The sequence below is a fragment of the Miniopterus natalensis genome, chromosome 2, assembly GCF_054644295.1.
Source record: "Miniopterus natalensis isolate mMinNat1 chromosome 2, mMinNat1.hap1, whole genome shotgun sequence".
Lineage (NCBI taxonomy): Eukaryota > Metazoa > Chordata > Mammalia > Chiroptera > Miniopteridae > Miniopterus > Miniopterus natalensis.
The window spans coordinates 40,524,158-40,536,354 of NC_142082.1; the positions used below are offsets into that span (position 1 = coordinate 40,524,158).

General features: G+C 36.1%; 1 protein-coding gene across 1 annotated transcript in view; it reads right to left on the bottom strand.

The window, feature by feature from the left end:
* Positions 1 to 8,944: 8,944 nt before the first annotated feature.
* The window catches only part of GPC5 (glypican 5), a 1,124,783-nt gene continuing 1,121,530 nt past the window's right edge, over positions 8,945 to 12,197 (bottom strand). Inside the window, exon 8 of the mRNA XM_016224145.2 lies at positions 8,945 to 9,881. Within this exon, the coding sequence (XP_016079631.2) occupies positions 9,724 to 9,881 (158 nt within the window). The 3' untranslated portion in view covers positions 8,945 to 9,723. The remainder of the gene's footprint in view (positions 9,882 to 12,197) is intronic.

The following is a 12,197-nucleotide window of genomic DNA, read 5'->3' on the forward strand; positions in this document are numbered from 1 at the left end:
TTGCAGGATTTCATTTTAAACAAGTTATGTTATCGGGTAATGCCCATATCTGTTCTGGATTTAGCTTTCTTTTCTGCAAAATGCAGAAAGATACATGATCTTTAGGTCTCCACATAGTTTTAAAATCAAATAATTTTCCATCATTTTGGTCACTTATGTCATAATGTGAAAGATTTTACAGAAGAGCAAGTTTTGATAAGATCTTAACTAATGTTTATTTAATACCACAATGTTCCAGTAAGGATAGATAAACTACTAATTAAATCTTCCTAACAAATCTGCCAAGGAGGTGGGGTACAATCATCCTTATTTTCCAAACATTTAAGAGAGTGGATGGCAGAGCTGGTATTCAAAACAGGGCCTAGTCTTATTTCCAAGCCTGGATTCTGATTTTGTACGTAGTGGTCCATGCAGGCACTGGGAGTATAGAGAAGAAAGATAACGGGACACTAAAAACTGAGCGTCACTAAAGGAGAAGCACAGTTGGTGATGGGGGGAAACAAGGATACGTTTTAGGTCCTTTGAGTTGTCACTCCTTCCTTGGTCAAGTTACCTTCGGTTAACAACCTACAAGCAAGTGGGTGCTTAAAAGTCACACTCTTACATATTTTAGAATAAGCACAATAAGCTGACTATTTTTGTGCTCATTGCATTGTTCCCTGGAGGAAAAGTCTCTTAAGGAAAACAGAATTTGTAGGTAAGACTGTGTGTTTCTGCAATATAAGCTTTATATATGAGTCATCATCTTGCTGCAGTGGTCATATAAATTCTCTGTACATACTAAGAGCTTTGTTTTATCTTGATCTCTTTCAAATTAGAAATCAAAGTTGATATGGAAAAATAAGTAGAGATTTGAAAAAAGTTATTTTATTAACCTTCTCAGTCTTTGATTAAGAAGCCAGGAATAATAGACATTAAGGCAAGTTTTATGAACATGTAACATTAAAAAGCACTCTTTATGTTTTATGTGTTTATAAAGCATAAACACAATAATTCCACTAAACATCTAAACATATGAACTGTGAAAGTATATGCATATTTTATAGTTAGATATAGATAAATGTGTATGTGTCTGTGTATTTATATTCAGTCACAGCCATAGTGTAATAGAGGGGTAGCTAAAGTAGTAGTAAAGTAAAATTATTATAAATTTATTGCAGTTAATTATCTGTGATAAAATTCTCATTTTTTTTTTAATAAATGAAGAGAACAAAATACTGCAGTTACACACCATACTTAAAAGCTATCCTTTTAAATAAGCTGTGATTCCAAGCTTCCATCTGCTTACATGCTGAATGATAGAGAACATTTGCTCCAATTGCTGCACTTAAGGTCTTTCCTTATTTTCTGAATTAGCCCCTGCACTGCAGGGGACCAGATAACATGCTTCCATGCTCTCTCAGCTTGTTCTGTAATAAATCATCAGAGGCAACAGCATTTGTTTAGGCCTATTTAAATGGGTCTCCTGGGAAAATCTGTGAGAAGAGAAAAATCCTGTCTGTCTAACTTTTGTAACTTCATATCTTACTTTCACACACTTTTATCTTTTGGTCTTTCAATGGTGTCATTCTATGCATTATTTATTTTTAAACATTTTAAGACACAATAGCTGAATTAGTGAAGACCTCAGGTAGCAACTCCTATAAGATTAGCTAGAACAAAAAGCAATTAGTTGCTAAGTATTTGATGTCAGGATAGATATATTTGCTTATGTTATCTATATTGGTTACATGCCTATATTGTCCTATCCATTTTATAAAAGAGGAAGAATTTTTGTTATAGCTATTCTTCCCTTTACCTTTTCTTATACAGAAAAGCCACCTCCCTATATATGATAAAGAAATTAGAATTATAGCCCAGCTGGCATGGGAAGTGGTTGAGCATCAACCTATGATCCAGGAGATCACGGTTCGATTTCCAGTCTGCAGCACATGCCTGGGTTGTGGGCTCAGTCCCCAGTGGGGGTTGTGCAGGAGGCAGCCGATCAATGATTCTCTCATCATTGATATTACTCTCTCTTTCTCTCCCTTCCTCTCTCTGAAATCAATAAAGATATATTTTTAAAAAAGAATTATAAACACATGCATAAAGTTTTACCTAAAATCACATTTTATCCATTACTATTTAAAGCATTTTTTATATATTAATGATTATAAGACATCAAGTAAATAAATGTTCTGTATCATTGCATCAGTGTTTTCTCTGGTAAGGCTAGGAATCTCGAAGCCTAGAAGGGAATTTAGTAATAATCTGGCTCAGGCACACTATTTTACAGATGAGAAATTGTAGTCTAAAGAGGTTATGGGGCCTGCAGAAGGTCATACAGACAATTAGTACTAAAATCTTTGAAGCTGTGTTTGTTCTGGATTCTCTAGCATTTTGGGATGATGAGTCAGTGACTGAGACAGTCTCTCCATCAGGTGGCCACACCAGAGCATCTGCATCTGGCATATGGAATCTCTTCAGGACGCTCACCTTATTACCAGAGCTGAATCTGAGACGAAAGAAAGACTAAAGAAAACAAGAAATATTTGAGAGACTAGATGACAATAAAAAGTGACTGTAACAAGGGAAAATTTAAAAATAACCTGCAAAACCTCCAAATTGCCAAACCTAATCAACTGATCATGGGTTTCTTCGAACCCATGGGCTCCTAAGTGGTTCAGTGGAAAAAAGGATTTGGAAGTGTGACTTATTTAGAATACTTATTAGCGATGTGAACTTAAGGAAATAACTTTGCCACTCAGAAACCCCCACTTGGTGGAGACTTTTAGTGCAGTACTGAGCAACATCCCACTTTCTCACTGATAATGAGTACTCACCCCGCTGGGGCTGTGCTCTACCCCATGTTATAGTCACCCACAGGGTGGTCGGAACGTGCCTGTCAAGTGGACCTTCACCAGGATAGGGAGGTTGAGGTTTAAATTTGTTTTAGTTAGAGGCCAATTCACATGTGAACACTGGGTCAGGGCTAACATCCTTCACAGTTAATAACAGCAAGACCACTCTCTAACTCCCTCTATTTTTGAAATATATTTTCAATGAATAAGCCTAACAGCTGGGGTGAGGCTAAGCAAAACGTGAAGCAGGCAGGAGGCGTTCTCCTCTGTAGCTTCCCTCTTTATTATTTCCCTATTCCCTGTTCTTACCTCTACTTATCACTCTCAAACCTGTTTCTTTAGCCTCTATTTCCCTATCAAAAGCTTATGCACAGGCAGAATTTAGAACTATATATTTTGGTATTATCCCATCGAGGGAACATGTGCATTTTAACAGAAGGCTTAATAAGAAAGGAGTTATTAAGGCTTATTATGCCCCAGGTGGGTTACTATTATGTGTTACATTATCTACTCTTCTAAGTAATAGTGAGTGAGAGACAGTTATCTCAGTTTTACAGATAAGAAAACGGAAAGGAAATAGAAACAATAGTACAGAAACGTGTGTTGGGCACTGGGTGAATTGGAGAAGCATAATGACTTTGCTAATTGCATTCTGGAAGCCTGACAATTTTGACCACAATAGTGGAAGAGGGGTCTGTCTTGATTCTATGTGGGTCTTTCAACTTCATTCTTATGAAATTGCTGCTGTTGAAAATTCTTTACCTGGGCAGTGCCTAGATGTATTAAAGAGAGAATAAGACCGGTGTTTGCTGAACACACTCTACTGCTCACAGCATTTGTCATGCAATTGGGATTTCTTAAGAAAATAAGAGACTCTCTTCCGACTTTCCTTCTAAGACCCTTTCTTCCTTCCATTTCAGGGCTTCTCAAAGGTGGGTATTGGAACCATAAAAGTAAGAATTTACACACCAAATTACTTGAGTAATTCCTATGGGTTAATCTCATTCCTTCAGTCTCCAACAAGTTTTGGTCCTTAAATATTCACTGTTTTGATTCTAACTCATGGTGTCCCAAATTCCTCTATTCCCATCTCTTTCCCTCTGTTCTTTCTGGTACTCAAAAATTTGGGGGGAAGAGAGGATGTGTGATCTTCTCATGAACTCTTGGTAAAGATGATTCCAATGGGATAGTTGACAAGTTGAGAAAGGTGAAAGACTCTTGAATCAGGTGTTTGAAAATGTATCTGAAAACATTCATCTCTACCTGACTCTGTTTCAAATAGCTTATTACTATTGTTGCTCTGAAAATATAAATTATATTATGATAAAATTCTTCAGGTTTTTTTTTTTTTTGCACATGAATGCAGAGAGGGTAAAGAGCCATATTTGATTAAATAGCTATAAAATAATGACAATATAATAACAATTCAGTAACCATGTAATTCCAGCAAAAACAAAAGTAGACTTTCAACTCGAGAAATATGATTTATTGCAATTTTAATCAGAAATGATTTATATACAACAATCTGCATTTAAGGAAAATCTTAATATTCCCAGAGTCATACCTGACAAAATTAAAACATTATGTCTGAATTTTCATATAACCTATGTAATTGTGTACCAAAGTTTGTAACCTGAAGACTACTCAGTGAATGTCATAGGATAATGGAAGTCTAGGTTGGATTCATTTACTCAAGAAGAAACAATTGTTACTGCACCTGAAGAATTCTGATGAAAAAAACAATATTTATGTGATTGAAAACAATTAGCAATAAACTAATTAAGTCCTTTTCAAAGTGTCATTACTGAGCACTTCAGAAGATCTGAGTGTTTGGGAGGAAGTGGCTTATTAACTTCTGTCTTTTAATGAGAACACTGTAGACATTTTATTGAAAATATGTTCCTGAACAAATAGAGGGTAAAAAGGCAAATGTAAGACTTAAAACACTATTCTGCCACATCCCCTTTCTTCCCCCTTCCCTCCCTTCCTTCATTTATTATTTTTTTTATGTCATCTCCTATCTTATAGCCAAAGAAACATTTTATACCCTTTAGTTGCACAGAAAACAGTCAATTCATGATACTTATAAAAGTTGTGTGTTTTCTTTCTCATTTTTGGTAGCTTATTTATTTTGGGGCTATGTGTTTGAATGGGATTTACACATGTGAGAAGGTACAGGTTGGTACTAAAAAATTTATATTTACATTTCTCCTTTTCATTATGCTTTTACGCTAATATGTGATTTGATAATTAATACAATTACCCAGTCAATTGTATTTGTTTTTAAATCCTAGTTTGAGACTTAAATTACCTCTAAATGATTTTTATTCTAACCTCATGACTTTTACTGCTGTTCCACAACAATCATACCTTTGAACCAAGAATATATACAGTTTATTTAAACATTACACTCACCTGACTGATTGTGCTATGACTAGTTGTATGATACCAGACAAATAGCACAATATTTTTAAGGCTTAGTTTCTTCATTGGCAAAACAGAAATGATGTTACTGAGGAGACTAAAGTAGATTATGCACAAAGGCATTTATTATGATGTCTGTAGAGAAGAGGGCCAAGTAAATGTTCGCTCAGATTGTTAACTTTTCTTGTCTAATATATACAAAATGCTGGATTGTTTCATGATCACTTAAATTTATATAAAAATAACTCAGAAATTCAAGGATATGACTTCATTTAAATGATCCCAGCATAAGATGTGACTATAAAGATGTGATATTTTAAAATATATACATTCACTTGAATGTTAGCTTTTAAGTGAGGGGTGGGGAACCTTTTCTCTGCCAAGGGCCATTTAGATATTTATAACATCATTCTCAGGCCATACAAAATTATCAACTTAAAAATTAGCCTGCTGTATTTGGTCAAACATTTAATTGAATTTATTGAATTTTGAGTCCTGCCTGTGGTTGCCTTGGCAAGAAGAGACCAAATTATTTCACTGGCTGGATATGGCCCAGGAGCCAGATATTCCCCACCCCTGCTTTAAGTCATCTTGGAAAGTAGACATGCCTTCTAACAACTGTACCATTGCTCAAAAACTTTGTAGGTTTTACTTAAGAAAAACTCTTCAAAGCAAATTGAGTCATATTTAAAACAAAACAAAACAGTTTCATTGTTTTTTATTTGACTAAAAATCAAGCCCATCCTTTGGTGAGGAAGGTCAAATGAAATATTCCATCTCATTTGAAAGAGCTTTGTAAATTGTAAAGAGCTATACAAATGTAAAATGTTACAGAGTGAGTTAAAGGATGAATAACCTTATTGAGATTTTTAAAAATTATGCCTCCCACTTAATAAACAATTCAGAAAATGTCCAAGTGTTTAGAGCTCTGGTTGCTTCATTGTGATATATATAGTCTCCAAGCTGCCTACCTGGAGGTGGACACACACATTTGAGTATGTAAAACTTAGTTGGTAAAAAAAAAATTCATTCATACTATTTTTTCTTTTAATTTTTATTCAACTTATTTGGGTGACATTGGTTAATAAAATTATATAGGTTTCAGGTGTACAGTTTATAATGAATCATGTGTATATTGTGTTGTGTGTTCACCACCCAAAGTCAAGTCTCTCTTCACCATTTATCGCCCCTTTACCCTCTTCTACCTGCCCCTACCCCCATGTCCCTCTGGGAATCACCATGCATTTATGTATCTATGAGTTCTTGGGGTTTTTTCTTAATCCCATCACCATTTTTACCCAGCCCCCCCGCCCCTCCCCTCTGATAGCTGTTAGTCTGTTCTCTGTATCCATGTGTCCATTTCTTAGTTTATTTTGTTCATTAGTGTCCACATATAAGTGAAGTCATGTGGTATTTATATTTCTCTTACTGGCATATTTTGTCTAGTGTACTACTCTCCAGGTCCATCCATGCTGTCACAAAAGGTAAGATTTCCTTCCTTTTTATGACCAAGTAGTTTTTCATTGTGTAAATTGTACCACAGCATTTTTATCCGCTTATCTACTGATGGGTACTTAGGCTGCTTCCAAATCTTGGTTATCGTACATAACACTCTGATGAACATAGGGATGCATATATTCTTTCAAATCAGTGTTTCAGGATTCTTTAGATATATTCCCAGAAATCGCTGGGCAGTTACATTTTTAATTATCTGAGATAACTCCATACTGCTTTGCATAGTGGCTGTGCCAATCTGCAGCCCCACCAACAGTATACAAGGGTTCCCCCTTCTCCACATCCTGAACAAAGGGAGGCACCAGTCAGGTTTATGGGAAATTTGGGAGAATAGCCCCTCCCCCAAATCCACACCACTCAGTCACTGATCCTCCCCGAGACTGCCCAAATCTCTATATCCCAATCCAGGCAGCTGACAACTCAGCAGGGCTTGAGCTCCACAGGGTGGGGCAACAGGGAATCCAGCAGGTGGGGCTATTCATTTCCTCAAGTTGATGCCATAAAAAGGGGAATGCTGCTCTTAAAAAAATAGTGTTTGTCAGGCAGGAGAATGACTCAGGACAAGGGTCCCAGTGACTCTTCTTAGCTGTTTCTCCACAGCCACAAAACCCAGACTTTCCTCACATGACCAGTCCACTCTGCCGTCCCTTTGTTGGAGCCCAGGGTGAGTGGCTGCAAAGGAGAAAATGTGCATTGGCCCTTTAGGAGGGCATCTATGTCTCTAGCAGACTCCTGTATCTCCCTGGAAGACAGAATCCCCACTGATTTTCACAGGAAGATGTTATATGGGAGCCTCTTCCAAGCTCTGGTGATCTGTGTTGGGGAGCCCAGCATGGGCTGAGACCCCAGGCTTCTCAGGGGGAATGCCCAGAGCTGAGATATCCCTCCAAATCTCAGCTGCCACCCATGGGAGTGGGGCCAGTCATTTTCATGTCTTCACCCTTCCTACTAGCCTTGATGTGTTTCTTTTTCTCTAAATCCTTGGCTATAAGACTCCTATTCTTCTAGTCTTCAGTTGGTTATTCAGGTTGATTGCTCTATATTTTGATTGTATCCTGTTTGATCCTGGGAGGAGGTGAGTGTAACACCTACATAGTATACCACCATCTTGCATCTCCCCATCCACACTATGTACCTTGTACTTATCCATTTTCTGCCATAGCTAAAATTATGTCCTATGAACTAATTTTATCCAGAAACATCTTAGATAGCTAAATCATGCCCTTTAGTTTTTTTGTCTTCCAAATTCTTCTAAGGTTGGGTCAGCAGTTTTGTCAGAGCAAATCAACTATAACTTGGGCTGGAGTGCAGGGAATGAATGGGTGTTACTTGTTTCAGAGTTATTTACATGATGAGCTGAGGTTGAAATAAAAATTAAAAAAATATATGTTTACGTTATAATTTGTAGAGTGTGGTGATCAGCAAATGAGTTATACACCAAGTAGATCATGGAATAAATAGTAAGATCTGGAACAGAAAACTAGGAAAATAACCTCCAGATTTGGCAGATAGGGAAACACTTCCAGCTCTGAAACATTGAACAGAGAGTAAAATCTGATTTGGCAGTTTGAACAAATTGTGGTTTAAATTCACCATTGTCAGATCATTTGGTTAATTGAGACTCTAAGAGAGAACACGGTTTGATCATATACTGTTTTCATGATTTGGAGAGAATGATCTCACCTTACAAATATTGGCTGTCAGTAGAATCCTTACCAACTCTTTCTCAGAGGTCATTTCAAATTCCTTTGATTTTTAAATTTTATTTTATGGGTTCAGCACTTCTCTTCTGTCACTTTGTGTTAATACTATTTGGCTATCAACTACATGTAATGCTTCTTAATAAAAGCTGACATATCTCTTCCTCCTTAAGTGCAGCAATAGACATAACCTAATAGGTGTCTACTGAAGCATCTTATCATGGCTGGGAAATCAGGGACTGTGGATTAGCAGTTCTGCTAATGTGCAAAGAGGAAAAGAGCAAAAATGTTGCATGCCCTCTTCTCTGTATTAGTACATGTCTTTAGATATTTATAAGAACCTTAAAAATGTATATAGATAGTTAATTGTTCAATATCAAGATTTAAAAAGAAACAGCAAATAATATTTTGAAAATAGAAGGATATATCATTTTGCCAGAAGAAAATGATCAGTAATCTTTAAAGTTTTCCACCAGATAATTAACAGCTTTATTAGAGATATTCCTAGAGTAGGGATGTGCTTTGTAAGACAGCTAAATCCAATAGTCAAAGAGAGGTGGGAACAGAGCCACAATACCAAATATTGCATTTTGAATATAATGGAATACAGATCAGACGCTACCGAAATACTCAGCTTCAAGGTTAGTCAGTGGCTAAGTTACAGTGGATAGAAATCTTCAATGAAATTATGTGAAATGTTCCTCAACAATCTACTCTATAATGTATAGGTGTTCAGTAGTTTCTTTCTATAGCTTACAAAAATGGAAGAATTTCTTGAAAATGCATGCATACTACTTGCCATTATTTATTTTGATTCCTTTAATGAAATCCTAATCCTAGTATTTTAAGAAACACTGTACTGTTTTCATTGTCCTGCAAATAGATCTTCAGTTCGAAATACTTTTCTTTTAGAAAGAAAGGGGTTTGGAATTTAGGATAATAAAATTACAGATATACTATATCTTTCTTAATTAAAGTCACTTCTGTATTTGCAGGTTTAATACATTAGAATTTAAGATGATTTAAGTTAGATTCGAAGGAGACATGTTTTCAAATAGCCTATCCTTTAAACAATGATTTGTAAATACTTTGTGAACCTTCCAACTTGTTTTCTAAGAGGTTAGTGTTACATACCTTTTTATAAATATAGCTGTTATATTAAAAAAGATCTCTTATTCCAATCAGATGAAGAGGGGAGAAATCAGACTTCAATAAGACATATATATCAGAGCAGAAGGGTTCTGTTACCAAAGCCCAGGCAGTAACATCACCGCACCCATCAGAGGAAATGTCATTGCCTCAGTTGCTGCTGTACATCCTGCTCCAGTTGTGTCTAAGGTGTTACCGCCATCTGTCTGATGGATTTGCTTTACATCACTGAGGTTCATCTCATCTGGCATCCCTGCAGAGGCAAATGAGAGAACACAGGATGATGCATGACCACCTTACCATGATTTGTCTAGAAATACTCTTAAACCCAAGTGTGGGCGCCATCGTTTATCCATAGCATTCTCTGTGTTCACCTAACTCTAAATGATTAACGTGATACAGGTACTTCTGCTCTTCTTAAATTGGAGAGTCCAGATCCTTGAGCGAGTTCTCAGAAACATAAGAGCAGAGTGAAATGCACCCCCCCCCCCAGTTTCTTAAAGCATTTGGAATATTTCCCTAATGTCATTGATTTGCAAAAAAGTAAAGAAATTTAATTAAAATGTCATGAGCTATGGCATCATTGTTTGTCCCGATGATGTAACAACTGTAGTAACTATGTAAAGCCTTTCTCTTGAAAATAAAACAATATAAGGAGAAATAATTAAATAGGCTGTTTTTAACAGGATCCTTATTGGAAATATATCAAAGAATAATAACTAATATTAAGTGATATACTTTATATACACACACAACTTCAGAGATGGAGATGTAGACATTTGTCAATAGATCAAAGACTTTTTTAATAGGGTGACCTGGAGATTAAAGTCAGGAATAAAGTGTTTGATTTAAAAAACAAAAGTGGGCAATATTGACCAAGATCCAGTCATCCTGGTTATTACTTCTGTGTGTTATGAAACTTGACAAGCTGTACAGAAGACTAGCTCCTAAATTATTGAGGATAAAATAATCATTTTCTTAAGTTTAATATACTTAGGGAATCACTAACTTATCACTTATTATCTAGTGCCACCAATGTTCTGAGACCATGTGACTATCTGAATTATCTCATAACATGCCACTATCAGTCACAATTAAGTTTAAATTTAATGTTGCTACAGCCACAGATATTGACATTGTAATTACAGTGAGACTGAAAAAAGCTTCACAGAAGGCAAAGTCAGTATTTATGTAATCAGGTCAATACATATATATAATTCAGAAGATGAGCTCTATTGCATTCAGAGCATTAAAACGAAGCGCTGCTCTACTGATCTACCCTATTGATTTTACAGTCTGAGCTCCTGCATTATTATTCATTGTTTGGGTACATGTTTTGCCCTTCCGTGTCATTAGGCAAGATGAATAAACGAGTGATTCATTTTTTATAGGGACTGGAGTAGAGTGTAAATATTTTAGTCATGGTTTTATACTTCTTGTTATGCTAGGGCTTAACAAGGAGTTATGAGGACTCTAGGCAATTAAAAGAATTTTTTTCCACGATTACTACATAAATTTGAGCTCTAAGGGATTTACTTTTCTTTTTTAAAGCACTGTAAAGAGGTTCCTGGATTGCATTCATGAATAACATTTTTTTAACACCTTTCTGAGGTGGCATTTCTCTCATTCATGAGCCAGGCACTGGTCTGGGTTCAGGTGATACCATCTCCTGAGTAATGATATTTAAGTAGGAAGATGTTAAATCTTATGCCTGCAAGGCAATGCCAGGGGGGATATTTCATACTCAATCTGATGTCATTTTGACATCTGAGGGAAAGATGTTACTAATAAATTAACGTAATAGCGCTAGGGAGGATGGACTCGTGAGGTAAGATTTGTATAAAAAGGATTGAAGATCCCTTCAAGAGACTGACAGGGCTACAGTTTCTAATCAAATCACAACCTAGCTTTGGCATCTGTTAAGAAATCAGTATTCTGAGAAGGCGAGCCCCACAATTATTTGATGCAATGATTGTTTTCTTAAAGGAATTAACTAAGTTTGTAAATTATACCAAAGCTTAAAGAAAGACCCATAAAGAAAAAAATAGTTTGGGAATTTATTAGATTAACAAATTAAGCAAAAACAAATGAATCTTTGAATAATGTTTTCTATGCATAATAGTAACACACAAAGATGCCAATAAATTCATATTTCTGCCTTTTGTGGCTTACGAAGTCTGGTAGGAAAGATAGTCATGTTATTGCAAAATTAATGTAATATTAAAACTTGGGTACATGCGTGATGGTGCTATGAAATATGCAAAAGGAATGCAACTTGGTGAGGGAAGGCTCCATGAAGGAAGTGTTGTTGTGGATTAATTTATTTGGCAGTATCTACAGAGCATTTGCTATGGTGTCAGTACTGTTCCAAGGACTTCACAGATATTAACTTGTTTAATTCTCACAACAGTTCCATGTGCTAGACACAGTTATTATGCCTGCTTTTATGGATGAGGAAACTGAGGCACAGGGAGGTTAAGTAACATGAATAACGTGAGCAGTGGAGCCAGGCATCAAATCTAGTCTGGACCCAGCCTGTGTTGTGATCACCTGCTGTGCTGACTCCAGG